Source organism: Bos taurus, chromosome 27 (assembly GCF_002263795.3).
Source record: "Bos taurus isolate L1 Dominette 01449 registration number 42190680 breed Hereford chromosome 27, ARS-UCD2.0, whole genome shotgun sequence".
NCBI classification, from domain to species: domain Eukaryota; kingdom Metazoa; phylum Chordata; class Mammalia; order Artiodactyla; family Bovidae; genus Bos; species Bos taurus.
Genome location: NC_037354.1, coordinates 40,146,813 through 40,168,988, shown reverse-complemented (window position 1 = coordinate 40,168,988; position 22,176 = coordinate 40,146,813). Strand labels below are relative to the sequence as shown.

Sequence of the window (22,176 nt, the reverse complement as noted above, 5' to 3'; positions counted from 1 at the left end):
TTCAGGAATCAACAAGCTCTGAAGAGGCATTTCCTGCCTCCTGCTTGTGGTGGAAGCAGTTTCCTGCAAAAAGTTGTCGAGATGCTTGAAAAAGTGGTGGTTAATTGGTGAGAAGTCGGGTGAATGTGGTGGGTGAGGTAAAACTTCATAGCCCAATCTGTTCAACTTTTGAAGCACTCGTTGCATGACAATGGCTGAGCAATGTCGTGGAGAACTGGGCCCATTCTGTTGACCAATACCAGCTGCTGGCATTGCAGTTTTTGATGCATCTTATCGATTTGCTGAGCATACTTCTCAGATGTAATGGTTTTGCCAGGATTCAGAAAGCTGTAATGAATCCGATGGACAGCAGACCACCAAACAATGACCATGTGTTTTTTTGGTGCAAGTCTGGCTTTGAGAAGTGCTTTGAAACTTCTTCTCAGACCAACTGCTGAGCTGATCGTCACTGGTTGTCATATAAAATCCACTTTTCATCACACGTCACAACCTGATCAAGAAATGGTTAGTTCTTACTGCACTGCACAAGAGAGGACAACTTCAAAATGATGATTTTTAAAATTTTTATTCAGCTCACAAGGCACGCACTTATCGAGCTTTGTTCACCTTTCCAATTTGCTTCTAATGCCAAATGACCATAGAATGGTCAATGTTGAGTTCTTCCGCAACTTCTTGTGTAGTTGTAAGAAAATCAGCTTAAGAGATGACTCTCAGTTGGTCACTGTCACCTTCTGAAGGCCGGCCACCGTGCTCCTCATCGTCAAGGCTCTCGTCTCCTTGAACCACACCTGCCCTGCATGTTTGTTAGTAGTTCCTGGGCCTGATGTGTTGTTGACGTTACAAGGTGTCGCCACTGCTTTACAACCCATTTGAACTTGAATAAGAAAACTGCTCAAATTTGCTTTTTGTCTAACATTTCCACAGTCCAAAATAAATATATAATAACAAGTAATAAGTCATTAACAAAAAGAACATATAGCAAGAAATGCACAGTAAAATGATGTATAATATAACCACATTTATTTAAGAATGTATTCCAATATCAAATGACAAAGTTCAGCAAAGGAAAACTGCAATTACTTGTGCACCAACCTAATATTTCAAACTAATGGGGAGGTGATGAGAAGAGTTCAGATGAAACAAGATTGTTCATGAAATGATGACACTTAAGTACATGGGAAACCCATTAAACTACTCTACTTACATAAAATTTTCCATAATAACTCTTTAAAAATCAGCAATAGTTGTTTTTGAAAGCTATAAGAGATAAACTTTCAAAATACTTTATAACGCTCTCTTAACAGGAAATTTATGTCAATAGTTAAGTTCACAAAATTTAAGTGTTTTAGAATACAGACCTTTGTAGTATTTTATTTTCCAGGCTTTCTGGTTTTCTATATGTTTTTTCCACTCATCAAATTCAGGAATACTGTAGAAGGAAAGTTCCTGCTTATTTTTGCTAGCCTTAAATGAATAATAAAAAAAATTAGTTTTTCTGCTACTATTTAAGACCATTGTATAAAAGTATATTAATGTAAATAGTACCTTTACAATAGGGGTAATGAACTCTTCAAGAAAACCATGCTTCAAAAGTGATGGCCAATTGTGATGGATGAAATTAATAAGCAGGCCTTTTATGTGAGAACCATCTTGATCCTAAATAAGTATCAGTAAAGAGTGTCATGATAATTTAATGAAATGTAATTACTTTATATAATCAAATTTTTAAATATATGAATGCAGCAATGAGGCAAAATTCCATTCAAACTTTAGAACTGCACTGTATAAAACAGAAGACATTGTTCTTTGGATGATTAAAGAATTTCTTTCTTAAAATTCAAATAAAGAATATAGCTATGTGATAAACTGAATCTTTCTGTCACTATAAAACATACTACCATTATCTTTTTTATAGTTTTCCCAGATTTCACTAGAAGACAGAAATACAAGAAACACAGTTATAATGCCACTTCGCTGAAAGGAGAAATCTATGGAATACAAGTACTCACAAGTCTTCTCTTAACATAAAAACTGATAAATTTCTGCCTAAAATTACACAGCAGCTTCTCAGTTGAAGATTTACCTACAAATGCTTTCAGTTAGAGTACATGAGACACAAGCAGTTGGATGGATACGAAACTCTTCAATTTTATGTGTATGCTTAGTCACTCAGTCATGTCCAACTCTGCAACCCCATGAACTGTAGCCCACCAGGCTCCTCTGCCCATGGGTATTCTCCAGGCAAGAATACTGGAATGGAATACTGGAAGGTCTCCCAGGGGATATTCCCAACCCAGGGATTGAACTCAGGTCTCCCACACTGCAGGCGGATTCTTTACCATCTGAGCCACCAGGGAAGCATATGAAACTCTTCAGTTTTCTAGCTCTTGCCTAATTACTGCCATTTTACTATTCAAATCCTCCTAGTTTTTTGTGCATCCCAAATTATGCTATCATAAACAAATATCAGCCATTTTCCTATTGATTAACCTTTCCTGCTTATAAATTTCACCATTTCCTTCCTGTTTACAGGCAAGCTTCAACGTCATAATACTACAGTGTGTTCTCTTTCCATATTTACTGAATTTAAAAACATTTTAAAATAACTAACCAAAAAGGTGGGTACCATAAATTAGATAATGTAAAATGTACTTCACACAAACCCTGCCATTAAACAATATTTTTCCCCTGTGAAGTATAATCATTTTCAATTTACTATCTTGGAACAAATCTCATGAAACAAATATCCAAAGGACATTCTGAAAAAGAGATGTTTTATTATGTGGCAACTTTTAACCAACCTGATCAGTCATAATCATAATCTTTCCATAGCGTAAAGTTTTCAGAGATTCTGCATCATCATAACTTTTCTTATATTGTAGACCAACTATTTTAATAATATTGTTTATTTCTGCATTTTCCATGATCTGTGCAAAAATGAAAAGAATTGAAGTATTTTAAAGTGTCAAAATATAAAAAAGATGAGTCAGAATTGACACATAAAAACACACCAATTTTAGTTAAAGTAATAAACTGTCATATACACATGTGGGTACATATGCAGATACACACCTGTTTGTGAGAAGCTTCCCGCACGTTAAGAATCTTTCCCCTGAGGGGAAAGACCCCATATCTGTCCCTCCCAATGACGCCTAATCCAGACACGGCCAGGGACTTGGCAGAGTCTCCTTCTGTCAGGATCAGTGTGCACTCCAGGGAATGTTTGCCACCTAAGAGAAATGAGTAATGATATATACTCCAAATTTCCCAATTTTACCAATGAAAAACATGAAACCAAAAAATTAACAATCACAATGATAATAAAACATTATAAAGAGTCATCTTATATTATGCTCAGTATAACGTAAAAATGAAGTATATTTTATTGAAGTTTTATCCCCCCCAAATTGTAATATGTGTGTGACAATTTTAGTGAAATTTATCCTCTGAAAATAAAATCCTATATATGTGGAAAATTAAAACCGTCTATAACTGAATAAAAACTTAAATCAAAATCTAAAAACCAAACAAAAACTGAATCTTACCAGCATCATTAGCATCATCCAATTTGGGAATACCTTTGATTTTACTGTACTTTACTGATGAACACTTCTTGTTCAGCTGTGTCTGAGCCTTAAATTTCACCCAGTTCAGGATACTTTCTACAATGCCACAGTTAGAGGCCTAAAAATCAAAGAAGCAAGCAAGAAGTTCACACACTTAGCTAAAATTAATGTAATACTTGGAATCTGGGCAGTTGTAAGGCAAAATGATAATAATAATGATATATGCTGTCAAATTATTCTAATTACAGTAAATTAATTCAGGCAGCTATTCACCATGACCTATTAGACTGAAAGGTAAACACATGAGAAAAAGGCAACTTTACCACATATGAAAAAAATTTTATTAGAATAAACTCCATAAGAAATATACACAGCTTTTGTTACAAGTTAGTTTTGTTAAAATGAACACAGTAAAGGCTGATCCACCTATGAATTTACTACCTGGGCAATTATAGACACTAACATTTATGATATCCTTCAACACAAAAACATGAATCTGGAATTCACTATGACAAAAAAATATTAACATGAAGGGAGTATCAGGATAAACTCAAAAACTTATGAATAGTCCTTATTTTTTAAAGAGCTTGGTAATAAGGATTCTAACATTATACGTGTGTGTCATTCTGCAGTGAGTTAACGGGTGATAAGATGTCAAACTTTACTCCCCGAAAAAGTAAAGCATCTACAAGTTTGAGTTATTTATTTTTCATCAACCTGGGTAGTTTGATTTTAGGTGTATGAAAGAGTTTTCTGGAATGTTTCAAATATAAAAAGAAATGAACTATGTTATCAAATCTAAACTTCCTTTGCCAAAAATGAAAAAGTATAAAAACGAAAATCAAATTACTTTATAAAAAGAACAACTGTTAAGAGGGCAGAAATTTGGGAAATGATTAGCATTGGGTCATCGGTATTCAGAATTCATTATGATCAGACCCAAAATTACTATTCTATAGGCCTTTAGCTAAACCTAAAAATCAACTTTTGTTTTTGTTTGTTAGACCCTACCTTTGAAATTCCAATACCAAAATTTGATAAATATGTTATCTCTATTGCAATATTACATAATATTCCTCCAAAAAACTATAAACTTTCAAAGAGGAGGGGCTGTAATCTATTCATCTTTACATTCCCAGGGCAAACATAAGGCACTTAATATATGTTTGGTGGCACTGGTGAATAGGAGAATTGAGGCAAATCTTATACAGAAAAGACTATAAAAAATTATTAGCAGCCACAGCTCAGTTATAAATCTAAGATTTATTATTTATATTATCATCTTGTTTCAGAAAGGTTAAGGCAGCCTAAATAAATATATGCTAAGTAAAATGAAGAAAAATATGTACAATACGGTAAATTTTATGTTAGGCATATATTACCATAATTTTTTTTTTTAAGTTACATCTACAAAATCAGTAGATGAATTTGAAAGGAATGGAAAAGATGAAGACAGGAGTCCTGTGAGGACCTGTATATTTTTTAGATGCAAAACTGGCTTTTTTTTTTTTTTTTTAAAGACCAATGCAAACTGAAAACATAATTAGTTACATGATTCCCTACTTTAAAGTTTGGCAAAATAATCAACTGTTTTATGAAACAGTGTCTATCTAAACTTTGAAGTTTTCAGAATCAAGCATTTTAGTTTTTAGGATAAGTATGCCTGTATCTGCAGTTAAATAAGAAACTAATCAAAGTAACTAGAATAAATAAATCAAGAAAACTACTTAATCAACTCTAAATTAAACAAAAAACACTGAAAAGTAATATACGTTTTACTCACTGCTTTAAAAAATTTTTCTGATAGTTGGCATTTGGATCCAAAACTTTTGGGCTGCAAAGTCATGTTTTCCTTAGTTTGAGAATCAAAAGTTGGATTTTCAATAAGGCAGTTAATAAAAACCCATATATGATTTTTTACCTGTTGAAAACATATCCAAAAAAAGGTCAATATCAGAATTGATATTACTTAACAATTCAACAGAATATATAAAACATCACTTACTTGAAATGGTTTCACTGACACACCAGCTTTGTTCTTTTTCTTAACTACTTCAATCAGTTTACCAACAACTTGGTCTACTACGTAATCCACATGCCGTCCACCCTAAAGAGGGGGGAAAAAAAGAATACAAAATCTTCTGTAATTAAGGCAGCAAAAACAGTAACATTCATATTTTTCTAGAATGAGCATTTAATCTTCAACACAACTTTTTAAAGTTAGTATGACTATATTACTCACCCTATATATCAGAGGTAATATGATAAGTCTCAGAAGGAAAGAGTTGAGATTTAAAACATAGTCTTTTTGGCCATAGAGCTAATTAGCAACTCTATATAATGCCCCACAAAGTGAAAACAATGAAAATGAGACACGGAAGTGAGAATAAACACTGGCCTGGTGGTAGCAATGACACTCACAAGACTGCCACTCAGGGACCATGGTAGCCATCAACAGTGGTCTTCCCCTTCACATTATGGACAAATCCAACTGTGTTTTTAACTGGCAACATGTCCAGTTACAAAGATTTACCAATCTAGACTCCCTTGCAGGTAAAGGTAGCCACGTGACCCAGTTTTAGCCAGAAAAGCTGGCAGAGGTCCACTGGATCGCGTTTCCAGGAACACTGCTGCATTCCTGATATAAGCAGAGAGATCCACTTCACATATGCATTTGTCCCACTTCATTCTCTCCTTAGGACTTGGAAGGGTGCAGCAGATGTATTAAAGGCATGAAAATGAAAGCCACATGCTAAGAGAGGCAGGAAAGAAAGCCAGGAAGAGAACAGGTCCCTGTTAACACTGTGAAGTCACAGAATCAGACTAAGACTGCCTGCCATCAGCCCCCAGAAGAGGGAAAGTGAAACCGTCACATGTCTACAGACCACTGCATATTAGGTTTCTATTACACATAATAAAATGCAATCAAGTCTGATACAGGATTTCTGTTGACTAGAAAAAGTGATGCTAGATTATAAAAAGTAAGTTCAAACTTGAACAAAGTTTGACAAAAGTGATAGCTCATGGCTTTATTCTAAAATACACACTTATATTGCCCAATATTTCATTATGGTCAATGGATAAATGGTTATAGATGAGAAGAATTTCATTTGATTTGGAAATTTAAAAGCCTACAAAAAAGGTTCAAACTCCTTAGAACCACAGATAAGGTATTTCATGATGTGATCCCAAAACAGACTCATTTCTTTTTATTTGTTCTTTTACACTCAAAACTCAGAACAAGGAATTTGTTATCATTCTAAATTCCATAAAATACAAATGTATTCAACTATAAGCACTAATCATGTAAATTTATTTCTCAATGGATGCTTAAATAAATTGTAACAGATTTCATAGAAAATATACTTTTATTTTCATAAGTCAATTTTGATTTCACAAAAGCAGGGTGGAGGGGTATTATTTGTTGTTTTATCTTGTTTTTAATGAAGACTGTTCTACAACTGACTTGGAAACAAAGAATTAGTGTACTTACTTTTGTTGTTGCAATGCTATTTACAAAGCTGATTTGCTGGAATCCTTTTTCACTCAAAGTGAGACAAACGTCCCATCTTTCATTTGCAAGTTCATGAATAACTTTTAGAGCCACTCCCGTTTCATCCAATTTGTCTTTCACATAAAGATCTACATAACTGCGAAATCCATTTACCTAAAATTTGGAAAAAAAACAGTGAACAATTCTTCTGGCACTGGCAGCTGAGCTAGGTGAACACCAGCCAGTGTAGACATGTAGAAGGGAAGGCTCAAAGAAGCTTTCTTCTCCTTTATAAGAAAACAGCTGGTTAAACAACAAATTTTCTATGCATCTTCAAAAACTTGAGATCACAGGACAGCTGCACATCCAAAGTCTGAAGAGAGACAGGTGTTTGTAGGGAGACACAGAACCTAAATCATTTGCTTATCTGGGCAGAAGCTGCTTGGTGTGCTATAAGCCCATAGGAACCTGGAACCAGAGCTTCTGATGAATTTCTTTCTATAGCCAAGTGTGGACTAGTGTGAGTGCGTGAAGCACCTGAAGGCTGTGGTCAGAAGGGGTTCCTAGTCTTTTGCAGGTCTTTCCTCACAGGGTAGATCAGAAAGAATTTAGAAAAAGTGACCCTCAAGGGGCCAGGTGGAGAATAGCAGCCACTAGGAATTCAACCCAGACCCTTCACCCTTATCAGAAAAAAAAAGAACGGCTTACTTCACAGGAGGAAGGACACAGCTGGAAAGCAGTGGTGAAATACCACCAGAGCTGGGATAAAGTACTTCTGCCCGCCCCACCCCTCCTATGCCCATCTCATTTACATCTTAAAAAGGCTTATCCTGCAGGGCAGGGAGCCTGAAGAACACAGAAGGAGAGCACTGGTGTGACCTGATGCAACCAGAGGAAAACAGAAGACAAAGGGAACGTCTCCACCTCAAGCAGAGGCATAGACACTCCTGAGAAGGCTAAACCCCGAGACACAGGCCCTGAGCAGTCCAAAGCCTGAGACTAATCAGACATGGGGGTCTCCCACAAGCTATACCCAGGCTAGCAGGCCTCCAATTGTAACAGTGGTTTCCAGCTGGAAGAGCTGCGAGAGACCCTCCTTGACCAGCAGCTCCAAGGCAAGCCCCAAAGCATAGAGAAAGGACAAGAAAGAATCTGAAGTATCTGGTGCCCACAGCAACAACAGACCTCAACACTAGTAACTGCGGGAACAACAGCCTGCAAATACAGCCCATTCCCTGTACAGATTAACATAAATCCTCATACTAAAGCCTATTCACACCATATTTACTATGCTATGCAACATAGCTGGTGTTCAACAGAATCTCACAAGGTATGCCAAAAGGCAAGAGGAAAACAGTCTGAAAAGACAAATCAATCATCAGAACTTAGATATGTCGCAGATGTTTTAACTATCAGATAGGACTTTGGCTACCTGATGCAAAGAGCCAAATCATTAGAAAAGACCCTGATGCGGGGAAAGACTGAGGGCAAGAGGAGAAGGAAGGGGACAGAGGACGAAATGGTTGGATGGCATCTGACTCAATGGACGCAAGTCAAGCAAAGTGCGGGAGACAGTGAAGGGCAGGGAAGCCTGGCATGCTGCTGCAGTGCATAGAGTCACAAAGAGTCAGACACAACTTAGCACCTGAACGACAACAACAGTGGCTAACAGGTTAAAGTCTCTTGTGAGACAGAACCTTTAAGAATGGATCAAATGCAAATGCTAGAAATTGAGAAAAGCAGAAGATACAAAGAGTGCCTTTGGCAGGCTCAGAAGTAAACTTGACACAGTAGAGGAAAAGTCAATGAACTTAAAAATACAGCAACAGAAATCAAACAAACTGAAACTCAAGAGAGAAAATAGAGTGGATAAAGCAGAGTAAAACATCCAAGAGCATGGGTCCTACAATTTCTGCATAATTAGACTACCAGAAGGAAAAGGAAGAACAGCACGTTAAGAAATAACAGCCAAAAATTTTCCAAAATTAGTGACAGACACCAAACAACAGATCCAATAAGCTCAGGAGACACCAAACAGAATTAAGTACCAAAAAGAAAAACCAACAACAACAACAAAAAACCCTATATATATTCATACTCAAAAAACAAAGACAAATAGAAAATCTTCAAGGCAGGCAGAGGAAAAAGAAACCTCTTACCAAAAGAGGAAGGAGGATATGAGTCACAGCAGAGGCCATGCAAGCAAGAAGACAACAAAGTAACATTTTTAAGTGCTAAAAAACAACTACTGACTGTACTTCTATACTCAGTGAAACTCTGTATCCTTTCAAATGAAGGAAAAAATTCTCTCAGACAAACATAAACTGAGGGAAACTACTGTCAGCAAATGTATCCACAGGAAATAAATGGTAAAGAAAAATCTCCAGCCAGAAGGAATATGCAATAGATCAGAAACTTAGACCTACAGCAAGAAATTAAGAGCACTGGAAACGGAATAAAAGAAGGTAAACTATAACTCTATTTTTTTATTGCTCTAAAGTATAACTGACTGCTTAAAGCAATAGCAACATCATCAAGTCAGAAACTTGACACAGTTAAAAAAAAAAAATCAATGAACTTGACTGTGGGAATATTTCTGCCACAACTTTTTCAAATATTTCTTCCTCCTCATTCTCTCTCTTCTTCTGTTGTTTAGAGAATATGCCAAAGCGAAATGTATGATGAAGAGGGCACAGGGACAGAAAGGAGGACCTGGGGATACACTGTTATAAAGTTTTCGCTCTACACACAAAGTGACAAATCAAGGTGGACTCAAATTATTTACAAACAGGTGTTATAAACCCTAAGGCAATCACTAAAGAAGTTTTAAAAATAAGAATAATAAGTAAAGAGGATTCTTAGAGGGCACAGTGGTAAAAATTTGCCTGCCAATCAATGCAAGAGATGTGGATTCAATCCCTGGGTTGGGAAGATCCCCTGGAGAAGGAAATGGCAAGCCACTCCAGTATTCTTGCCTGAAAAATCCCATGGACAGAGGAGCCTGGCGGCCTACAGTCCATGGGGCCTCAAAGAGTCAGATACGGCTGAGCAACTGAGAACATGCACACACACATAATAAGTAAATAGAGAAGATGAAATCTTTTTTTTTTAAATGCTGAATTAAAACCAAAGAAGGCAGGATACTAGGAAGATAAGGATACTAAGTAACCAAGAACAAACACAATGAATCAACATATAACATGATGGTAAGCTTTAATCCAAATGTATCAATAATTACTTTAAATGTCAATCATCTAAATACACTTGTTAAAAGAGATTAACCATTTAAAAAGCAAGATCTAACTACAGGCTGTCTACAAATTAACAAAGCGTGAGTTATTTTAGAAGACACTTACCGGCAATTTCTTTCCATTAAACATGACCTTGACTCCCTTGCAGGAACCAGCCAAATCATAAGCTCTTCTGGTCATGAGAGCAACAATATCCCTGTCAAGCTTCTCCATCTTAAATTTGGACAGATCTGGTTGGAATGTTATACATGTGTAATCTTCACCATCAAAATGTTTAATTTTGGCTTCAGAAGTCTTCATCATATTATTCATCCATGTCTTTAAGAGAAAAAATATTTAAATATTTATATTGTGCTTCTATATTAGATAATAAAGACTCAACTAATGAAATACATTCATTTACCACAACTAGAACCATTTTCCAACTTTCACAACAAACCAATCCCTAAAACATTACTATAAATGAAGAAATTTTAGATAAAACTATTATAACAACCTCATGCTGAAAATAAGCAAAATCAACTGAACAGCTTTATATATCGTTAAATCTTTTAAAATCTACAAATGACCATACAGAATTATACAAAAATAAAAAGGTACAATGCTTTTCTAACAAAATTATTTTAGCTTACGCAAAATTTTCAAAGGTCTACAAAAGTGAAATATAAAACTTTGAAATATAAATGATCAATCGACAAGGAAATTTTCAAACGTGCTAACTGGGTGCATTTCAATTAGACTGTACGGCTCAGGACCCTCCCTGCTGCTCACACACGCTAAAGGGAAAGTCTGTCAAATAAAGCATTTTGTTTTAAAGGAATAGGAGGAAAACAGATTTATGTAAAATCTCCCAGACATTCGGTAGCCTTTTTACTCTGATGACTTGCTTAATGCTTAAAATAATAATTTATATAGGTATCTAAGGTATTATAGAGGTATTACCTTGGCAAAGCACAAACATGATTACTCTTAAAAAAGAATCCGTCACATTTCTATCATACCTGCTTAAAACTATGTTTGTATTCTTTGCAAGCAGTTTCTACTGTAAACTTTGTACTGAAAATATTACAAAGTTTTGCACCATAACCATTGCGACCACCTGTAAGAACAATTAAATGTGAAAGGTTTAATGAAAACAATTTTAAAGGGACTTTGTTAACTCACCTACCATAGGGTAGGTCTGTTGCAAAACAGTTTCCACTTATTATTTTAATCGATTGAATATTTCAAAGTATATTTAGATTTTTCATTTAAAGAAACATACAATTAAGATTTAGCACATACAGTAATAGTATATTTTGTAGATTATCTTCATAACAATTTTTAAAAAATTAAGCACTGTATCTTCAAACAATCCAGTAAGTCTATATGAGTATGAATCTGAGCTTTCTATCACAGTTACTTCTATTACAAAACTCTAATCTATATACCTTCCTAGAACTTTGGTTTTGGAAAAAAAATCATCTTTGGGGAAATGTAAATAAGTAGAAAAACAACTGGCTATGGTCAAAGCACTTTCAACTCTATAGAGTCTAGACTTTCAACCTTGACTCAAAGAAAACACTTTAAAAGTAATTGATACCAAAAGACATGGTGCTTATGTAAAAACAAATTCACACATACAGAAATCATATGCATCTTACTTTCATCAGTACTCTAATTCAGAACCCAAACTATCAGCCAGGTTAGACAGAGTTCCAGGAGTTCTAGCAGAAGTCAACGTACTACAAGTTAAGTGTCTATAATCAAGACAACAGTAATACATGATAGTTTTTATAGATATTAATTCTAAGAAGGATTTTCTCACAACAAAACTAGAAAAGCTTCCTTTTCTGTAATGTCTTATATAGAAATAGTAATAGACTTCTATGTTAAAAGACCAGTATTTCTCAATAAAAATTCCGATCAGCCATTTAGACTTTACCTGTTACTTTTTTCTCATCATCGTCATAGTTACTGGACGTTAAAAGCTGTCCAAAAATTAATGCAGGAACATAAACTTTCTCTACTTTGTGTTCTACTACTGGAATGCCTTTCCCATTATTCCAAATGCTTATTATGTTAGATTCACTGTAAATAAACAAGCAGAGTTTAGAGCTTAAAATAGTTTAAAGATAAATCAATTAATTTCCGTCAAAAGTAAAGTGACCTAGAATAAACATGAATGATTATAAGCAAAAGGCAAGCCATTATCAATTGGAAGACACTCACTCATCTTTCAAGAAAACCCTTGCTGAGGACACATATTACCATCCCTGAGTCCTAACTCTAATTAGGGTCACTAAGTTCTGCAGGTAATACTGCAAAAATCTCCCAAGAAAACAAAACTCTTCTCAACAGTAAAAGCAGTGAAGCTTGTATAAGAAGCCAGCTATCAATTCCACTTTCTTTTCATACATAGGAGCCATGAGCCAGTCTCCCTGTGAACCACAGGCTCTGTGGGGCTAGCGGCCATAGCCATTTCACTTCCCACCTGACTGCTGAGGAGTGCAGGCAGAAAAGGAAAGCTATCTGAAATATATTCCACTCTCCATCTAAATGTTAGAGGGTTATTTATACTGTAGCAATCATTGTTAGACTAAAAAGCACATCATTTTCTTTCCCCAAATCAGCAAACCAACTTTTCTTTCCCTCACTTTTCACAATACAGGTTCAACTCTCCGAATCACAGAGACTCAACTTTTCTTTCCCTCACTTTTAACAATATGGGTTCAACTCTCTGAATCACGTGGACTCAAATTTTGTTATTTTTATTCATATCTCCTGATCATTAAGACATGTGTTTAATATTTTAAACTCAGTTTGTCCTATTAGATTTGCTTCATCACTATCCAATCTTCCTTCATCCCAAATGCCACTGTATGAGTCTAATTAGTATCACCTTAAATACCGATTACTGCAACACAGCTAAGAACAGAACTAGCCACTCCCTTTAAATATATTCTTCATAACAATAATGGGCTTACCACAGCTTTCATAACACTATTTTTTACACCAGGACACAGCAGTAGCTCCATGTTTTCTATGAAATCAAGCTTAGCAGTCCTCTATTGCATGTTCAAGGCCCTTATGCATACCAGCAGTCAAACTGAACTACTATTCTCCAACATGCATCATATTTTCTTTCAAGTCAGTTTTATTACTTGTCCATATTCAGTCTCAATTCTTTCATTTCTTCATCGTCTTTCCTTTGCCTATAAAATCCTTTTCTTCTCTGTCTAGCCAAATTTTACCTTAACTTCAAGAATCAATTTACGACTTCTGTCCTCCCAGCCTAAAACAATGTTTTCCAACATTCCTTATATTGAAACTTGCCAAAAAAAAAATCTAAATTATTTACTAGGGACCTCAGGACATAATTAGGTTATCTCATGTGTGGGTATACACTCTTTACAGAATATACAGCTAAATATTTAAGTATGTAACAGTTCAAATGAGCTACTGTACTTTACCTTGCGTGTCCCATATCCAGAGGTCAAGAGTGAAGCCTTGAAAACAGGGGCCCTGTATTGCATTATTTTATAAATATTGAAATAGTTCCTAGCTTGAGTTTAAAACCTGTAACTTATTAAATATCTTTTTTTTTTTTACACAAGACACTTCATGGAGTTTAAAACTAATAGAGAACAATTCTGAAGGAAACAAAGAAAATAATGGATGGACAATTACAGATCTTAAACATCTCAGAATGACACTAAAGTCAATATACTCATGAAAAAAATCCTTAAAATGTTTTCATCCTACTTAGTATATATAGTGCTATAATTAAAATAAGGCACTTCGTAAATTCATAATCATCACAGTTTCAAAAAAATAAGATACCTCATACATTCTTTAAGCCTATATGAGTATGAAACTGAAACTTTCTATCAAAGTCACCTCTCTATTAAAAAATTTCAGTTTATTTCAATTCCGAGGTCTGGAACTTATTTCTATAATCTCTAAACGATGATTCAGAATTATATAACTGCATTTTTTGCTCCATCAATAATCTTCACAGAAGTATTAAAAGAATGATGTGCTTGAATATGCTACAAAATTCCAAAATAATTAAAGCTAAAAAGAAACTTGGAAAACAAGCTGAATATCCAATATTCATCACCTGGAAAGAGGTTAATTATGGCATATTGACATAATACTTAAGGATAGTTAAAATAACTAAGTAGACTTAAGTTAATAAGGAAGGCTGTCCTCAATATGTAAAATAGAAAGGTACAAAATAGTATATAGAAAGCAATTTTTTAAATGTATACATACTGTATATTCTATATGTGTGTACATTTTTTTGAAGGCTACAGCTTTAAGAATTTCAACCCTAAATAAATAAGAATACTTAAGCTAGAGAAATAATTCAAACTCTGGTTATTGTACTTTTCACATTTGTTAGTTTTTAATCAAATTGATGCCATCAAGTATGCTGTTTCAATACTAAACATTACACTATACTATTTAATGGGTTTTAAACTCCCCTGTAAGAAGTTGCTTCACATTCTCTAGCTTCTTAGAACTGCTGTCCAAATCCTGTACGGCATCCCTTGCTGACCTATTCCTGTGTCTTTTACAACTATGGCTTTGTACGTAAATTTTATCTCCACATCACAGAGTACTATTGAAAGAGTAATAATAAGAGCTAAGCTAGACGACGTATACTCTACATTTGATCCATCAACTCTTTTACACAAAGAGTTCATGAACACACACGCACAAAGAAAAATAAAACCTGCTATATATAGATATTAAAAAAGAATGCAAAAGAGAAGAGCAGTAATAAAGGCACTAGTTACATAGAGTTACTTTATCCAGAATCTGGAATAAATAAAGCTTGTCACTATGAGCCACTATCTGGTCTACAAAACTATTTTATAGCTCACTTCTTAATCACTTCGCTATAATGGGGTTCTATGTAAGCTGTTTTTTAACTGCACATTGCTGGATCAATGTTGGCCAAAACAATTAAGATAAAAGAATCAAATAACTGTAACCATGTTTATCAAGAATGTATATTTTAAAAAGGCCTTCCTTAGTTTTCAGTCAGTTTTGATTTTTAAAAAAGCGTGAAGATATTAAACATTCAACATCTATTACTCCATACCACTCTCCTAAAACATACTCATTTTTAACTGACAATTTCCTAACTATGGAAGAAAAGAAATCCTGACGGCTAAAATCTCCTTAAACCACCTTAAATGTCTGCGTAAGCTGTAACTTTAAGTGTCCATCATACCATACCACTTACTTTTAAGTATGCATCTTACCATATAAATTCTCAGTGTAGTGTATTCATTATAGAAATGATGCAAGTAAAAAATAAGGAAGAAAAAGAAAATCAAGAACTTCAATGGTATAGTTATGTAGTAATATTTTCATATAAGATATAGTCAACTTCATTGTATAACCAAAAATAAATTATATTTTTATATCATTTATCTTAACCATGCCCTCTGAAATTAGATTATTAACAATAAAGTTGTAACCGAATTATTAAACTTTCATGTTAAGGAAAAAATCTTAAAATCATGCTAACCTACTAATGAAATCACAGGGGATAAATATAACGTAATATCTTATAAAAGGCATACAGGTGAAAATAGCATAAACGTAAAAAACTCTATTTTGAACTTAAAACTTTATTATTTTCACACCCCCCTCAGTCCTCCAAAAAGAAAAAAATCACCACAGTGATTAGCTGAACACCTGGTACATATTCTATACTACCAGCAGTTCCCAATTTACAAATGACGTTATAAATAATGGAAAAGCCTAAATGTTCGTTATGAAAGAATACATTTAATCCATAACGTAACTGGAATAGTACTAACAATAGTGCACTTGGCCTTGAGTACCAAAGCAAAAGGAAAAAATACCCAGTGATTATTCTAGCAGCTGAAACAGCATCCACAGCACCAGAGAGGGAGAAAAATGGTCTCCAAGAGCTCCCATCAGAAAGTACTTTGGAGAAAAAGACTCTGAACAACAGAGGAAACTAAGAGGACAGCATTCTGGCTAAAAGAGGTAAGAATAACAGGGTCTCGAGCAATAGGAAACTAACTGTATGAATTATTCATTTGAGACATGTTCGTAAGCTGGGACTATCCGAATAAAACAGCTTAGCATAAAAAAATTAAACTTGAAATATACTTACGGATCAATAGAAACTTTAATACAGGTCATGTTCTTATCCCTCTGTTTATTATCAGCTGCATTAACTACAAAAATAAATATTTTGGTGAGTAATCTATAAAAAGTTATAACAGACATACGTGACATAAACAAACATATGGTTGCAAGTGCATCACTACTTAATATAAATATTTACATATGCTAATAGTTAAAGAAAATAACTACTGGTAACTTCAATTACAAAACCTTATTTTCCAAATAATATTCTTAAATTTTTTTATGTCACACTAAATTACTATTATGTCTTCTACAAAACAAGGTGTGGGGTAGGTAGGGGAATGATTTTGTGATATATAAAAACAAACATCTGCAGTTTACAATCCCCTATCCAGGCCTAAAAGTTAAAAATCGGGTTTAATTACATTTTATCTTGGTAACAAATAACTACTTTCTCTTGATTTCCTTCAATAAACTACTGATTTTATAGACAGAATGAGCTGAAACCAGTTGTTTTTGAATTAGAAAGGCACTCTTTAGCATCCACAGAAATCAAAATGCTAAATGCTATGAACTATAACTGATAATATTTGCATACATTAACCATGGCTTCAGTAAAATTTGAACACAAGCTAGCTGTAAAACTCAACTTCAATCACAGAAGGAATATGTTCCTGATAAACACTGTATAACCTAAAAGTAAAACTGGCAGATAGTTGTGAGATGAGCAAAAGTACAAAACTTACAAAACTAAGTAACCAGCTTTACTCTCCTTTCTTTTTCCCATAGACGGAAAGAAGCTTCGAGAGACCCACACAACCCTGGCAGGAAACCCAGCGGCACTGATGCATCTGTGTGGCTAAAACATTCCCAAAGCCTGAGTACTCCCCAGGAGTCACTTACACACCAACACTTCATTGTGACTGAATTAACTATGTGATTTGGAAAGCACAGAGGTATTTGGAACAAGGGTTGTTAAACCTGGTTGCCCAACAGAAATACCTAATGTGTTGTTTAGAAACACAATTTTATGTGTCTCACCCAAAACTAACTGAATCTGCAAGGATGAGGCCCTGGAATCTAACTTTAACATGCCCTCCCTGGACACACACTAAAACACAGGACCACACGCTAACCTTGGGGTTACTGACCAAATACAATACACGCATTTTACAGATGAACAAACCAAAACACAAAGACATAATGTCCAGAAATATGAACATATTACAGCAGGTAACATAGATTTTCTGAAGAATATTTATACTCAACATAAAAACATGAGATATACCTCTAAAATTTATGTTTGGCTTTATATACACAGGAACATTATAAATGATATCAATAGAAACAAATTCATTAAATCTTAAATACTCACCCAAAATTTCATCAAAGATCTTATATAAACCCGGCACAAAGGTAACCTCTCTGCAATTCATTCCTACATCTTCATCATATACCCACATGAGCTGGATTGAGAGAAAAATTCAAAAGAATTTATGGAGTAAAATTTTACAAAACATAAACCCGTATTTGACATTTACACTGTAAATACTTAGGTCTTCAAAGTAGAAAAACATTACTTCAGTCACAAGCAACCTTACTGAATCCATATTCAATTTAAAAGCCTATAAATTGAGAAATTGTTTGTTTTATATTAAGTCTGTCTTCTTACTCATAAAGTCAGCTCTAATGTAAGGCACCAAAAATTGTTAATAACTATTTAAATACGGAACTAGCCAGAAAGTTCATTCAGGTTTTTACCCAAGGTGTTATGAAACCTAAACGAACTTTTTGGCCAACCCAATAAAACAGGAAAAAAAACCAAATCATATTTACTTTATACTTTTGCTTCCCGAGTTATATTTTCCAATCAATAAGCAGCACAGAGTAAAACAACATGAATGCAGCATGATGTTAGACTCAAAGGTATCTAGCTATGAATCCCAGCTCTCACTAGTTGAGGGATCTGAGCAAGTCACTTGAAAAAAAAGAGAAATCTATTTAAACTTCAGTATCTTCATTTTTAGAATGGAGAAAACAGTGTCTGCTTTCCAAAACTGCTAGAATCAAATAAGATATTAACTGTAAGCCAAGTAAGTATTAAACAATAGTCAATGTGTACATATAAGTTCTATAAATTAAAATAAACCACAGCCAGAACTTAAGAATTTTTAAGAAGTTCATACAGCACCATTTTACTATACACTTCCCTACACTCTACACTTCTCAGTTTTCATCTCCTAGTTTTATAATCTCTAGTAGGAAATGGAGACATTTCTGCCTCTTAGATCACTCTCCCTACTTTGTGTTATTACCAGACATGAAGTTATGTATTCATGTATGGTTTATATAATCACAAAAATGTTATTCAGTAGATACAGATATACATCTAATTTCAGTAAAAGTTAATAACTACCTGTGTCAATGGCTCCACTGACCCAATGTACGTATCAGGACGAAGCAGAATATGTTCGAGTTGTGTCTTTTTCTGATACACTCTCTCGACGGACAACTTCTTTGAAGAATCATTTTTGTTTGCAATTTCTGACTCTTCCTTTTTTGCAGCATTGTTCTGATCAAAGAGAGTCTAAAATTAACCAAAAAATCAAATTTAAATAACCTACCAAAGGGTAAACTAAAATGTACGGACACATGACATTATTTTGTTGTTAAAGAGAAAACCTATCTTTCAGGCTCATTTTTATTAAGTTATTAAAAAAAAAATCAACCCTGAATATTCATTAGAAGGACCGATGGTGATGCTCTAATACTTAGCCATCTGATACAAAGAGTCGACTCACTGGAAAAGATGCTGATGCTGGGAAAGATTGAGGGCCGGAGGAGAAGGGGGTGACAAAGAATGAGATGGTTGGACAGAATCACTGACTCAATGGACATGAGTGTGAGCAAACTCTGGGGGACAGTGAAGGACAGGGAGACCTGGCACGCTGCAGGCCATGGGGTCGCCAAGAGTCACACGTAACTTAGCGACTGAACAACAGAAAGAACACAAGTCTATTTACTGACAGTTTAGTTCTTTTTGTAATATAGTGTGAAACTGCAGTTTTGACTGAACCCAGACACCAGAACTGCTAGAACAGCCAACAACTATTCAGGCAAGAAATAAATATTTCCCAATTCTATAAGATACCAGATTAATGTTGTCGTCAAAACTTTCCCTGGGAAGAAGGACTTCCCTGGTGGTCCAGTGGTTAAGAATTCACTTGCCAATGCAGGGGACACGGGTTCAATCCCTGGTCCAGGAAGATCCCACATCCCACAGAGCAACTAATCCCAGTGCCCCAGAAGAGAAGCCAGTGCAGTGCGGAGCCCGCGCAGTACCGCTAGAGAGCAGCGCCGGCCCTCCAATACGCACACCGTGACGACCCAGCACTGCCCAAAGTTAGTTAAGTAATTAATTTTTAAAAACTTTCCAAGGAATGTCCGTTCTTATCAGGTTAAGAGGTTGGCAAGGACTGAACCGGACTGACAGCAGGGGTCCCAAAAGCTCCCAGATACAAGCTCCCGCCATGAAGCTACTAAGGACTACAGTAAAGGGGGCAGATATAGTTGGTGTATGCAACTCTCTTTGCCAATTCCATGGAGGCAGAAGTTGTCATTCTAATTCTTACGGCGGATAAGGATTCCAAACAAAAATTTCTGCAGGCTGCCCATTTCCCTGTTTTTTTAATAGCAGCAAGGAAAACATCTTTCTACTTCTGGAACTCCCTAATGCTGACAAATTAGATATCTCACTAAGAGAGAGTTATTATGATGGCCTATCTTCTTTTTTTGAGTCCCAAAGTAACTCAAACAAAACACACTGAGATCTTTTCATAGGTCTTTGAATTTTAGTAGAAATGAAATAGAAGACAATGGGAGATGGAGAGAGTTTGTGCATTTCAACGAGCAAGCAGCAGCACACCACTTCACTGTGAGCCTTGAACACATCCACACCACCATCCTCAAAGTCATTGCTTTTAAAAGCACGGCAAATGGACATTTAAAAATCAAAATACATGACCTCTGAGTAGACTAAACTTTAGCAAGGATTTAACAAACAAAACCTATGGAAATCCAAGCATCAATTATAATCTTTGATTGCCAAAAATTTTACATAAAATTAAAGAGATTTTCTTACATATTCTTTGATTTATATGGTTACCCATTAACACTGCTCAGAGTCAATTAAAAATAGCTTTGGACATAATAAAATAATTATTTCCTAGTCTTCATATTCTGTTTCTGTCAAGTTAGTTAGATGATGAACTAGCGGGCCAGAAAAATGAACTATATTTTTTAAATGTCAGTCTCCAAATTTCTAATGATGTTCCTCGCTTTTTTAGATAATCCATAGAAATTAGTTAAATAAAAACATAACTGATTACATTAATGGATCCTCAGAATAGTTAGAATATCATAATTACTAAGATCACATTCTTTAAGTGCTTAAGAACAATAAATACCATGCATTCAAAGGTGGATAACAGTAACCTCTTACCATTAACTTAGAACTGTTTGCAATTTTGGCATAAAGTTATATGGAACTCATAATAACCATGCAAGTAAGGCTTTCCTATCTCAGGCTACTCTTCCAAAACAAATCCCACCACAAAGAAAACATTTGTAAGATTAGACTCTCACAAAGGCCCACAGTTACCTAATCTGGGCTCTGCATTTGGCCCTGATAACACTGAGATACAGTCCAGAGGATCACCAAGAGTCAGACATGACTGGAGCAACTCCGCATGCACGCACAGCGGCACACAGGTGCGGAGACAGGGGGAACCTACCTCACTCCTGCTCCCAGGTGGGTGCACAGGTGCGGAGACAGGGGGACCCTACCTCACTCCTGCTCCCAGGTGGGTGCACAAGAATAGCAAATGTTTGGTCTGCACCTACCAGATCCCTATCAATTTCAAAAAGTTGTCATTTTTGGTAGAATAAACTCTCAAAAGTCAGAGACTATGCAAAAAGCAGTCGGCTTTGTCAGATTACTATTTGTATTTTCCGGAGGAATAATACATAAATATTAAAAAATAAGTGTGATGATATACTTAAAGCATTTTATGCCAAAATATTTCTTCCTTAATATCAAATAACAGATGCTGAGGAAAGGAAAAAAGGTATCATTCTATCTAAAGTAGTGAAAAGCATTAAGAAATACATAGTATCTATAGAATATCACAATAAAACAGATGGCTTGTAGATATTTCAAATCAATTCACAATGAAGATTTTAAATAATTTCGTAACTTCATGTAAACCTTTAAACCTGACTATTTCATTGAGTAAACACTTTTAATTGCCTATAAATTTCTCTTACTATAACTTTATATGAAATTGTACATAATTAAGTATTTTTTAAATCAGTAGCTTATTAAAACTATACTGTTTAGGGCTTCCCTGATGGCTCAGTGGCTAAGAATTCGCCTGCCAGTGCAGGAGACATGGGTTTGATCCCTGGTCTGGGAAGCTCCCTCATGCCACGGAATACAACTAAGCCTGCGAGCCACAACTCCTGAGCCCTCACGCCCTAGAGGCTGTGCTCTGCAACCAGAGAAGCTACCACCATGAGAAGCTCGCACACCACAGCTAGAGAGTAGCCCTCGCTCGTAGCAACTAGAGAAAATCCCTCACAGCCATAAAGAAATTGTTTTATAAAACTACAGTGTTTAGAGAATAAAATTACAAAAACATATTAAAAAATGTGAGTCCATTTTCATCAGAAAAAAATCGCACACAATATA

The 22,176-nt window shown here is 35.1% G+C and overlaps 1 protein-coding gene across 5 annotated transcripts in view; it reads right to left on the bottom strand.

Annotated features, from left to right (window-relative positions):
• Nucleotides 1-22,176, bottom strand: part of TOP2B (DNA topoisomerase II beta) — a 63,171-nt gene that overhangs the window by 27,668 nt on the left and 13,327 nt on the right. For 3 of the 5 annotated variants that reach the window (XM_024986386.2, XM_024986381.2, XM_024986383.2), the window contains exons 2-15: nucleotides 18,844-19,014; nucleotides 17,803-17,893; nucleotides 16,453-16,516; nucleotides 12,235-12,380; nucleotides 11,312-11,409; nucleotides 10,416-10,628; nucleotides 7,060-7,233; nucleotides 5,572-5,673; nucleotides 5,350-5,487; nucleotides 3,546-3,684; nucleotides 3,073-3,230; nucleotides 2,802-2,927; nucleotides 1,546-1,656; nucleotides 1,359-1,464 (exon numbers count right to left, since the gene is read on the bottom strand). In XM_024986386.2, coding sequence (XP_024842154.1) covers nucleotides 1,359-1,464; nucleotides 1,546-1,656; nucleotides 2,802-2,927; nucleotides 3,073-3,230; nucleotides 3,546-3,684; nucleotides 5,350-5,487; nucleotides 5,572-5,673; nucleotides 7,060-7,233; nucleotides 10,416-10,628; nucleotides 11,312-11,409; nucleotides 12,235-12,380; nucleotides 16,453-16,516; nucleotides 17,803-17,893; nucleotides 18,844-19,014 — 1,837 coding nt within the window. The remainder of the gene's footprint in view (nucleotides 1-1,358; nucleotides 1,465-1,545; nucleotides 1,657-2,801; nucleotides 2,928-3,072; nucleotides 3,231-3,545; nucleotides 3,685-5,349; nucleotides 5,488-5,571; nucleotides 5,674-7,059; nucleotides 7,234-10,415; nucleotides 10,629-11,311; nucleotides 11,410-12,234; nucleotides 12,381-16,452; nucleotides 16,517-17,802; nucleotides 17,894-18,843; nucleotides 19,015-22,176) is intronic. The other 2 variants (XM_024986380.2, XM_024986384.1) reach the window with 1 other exon arrangement.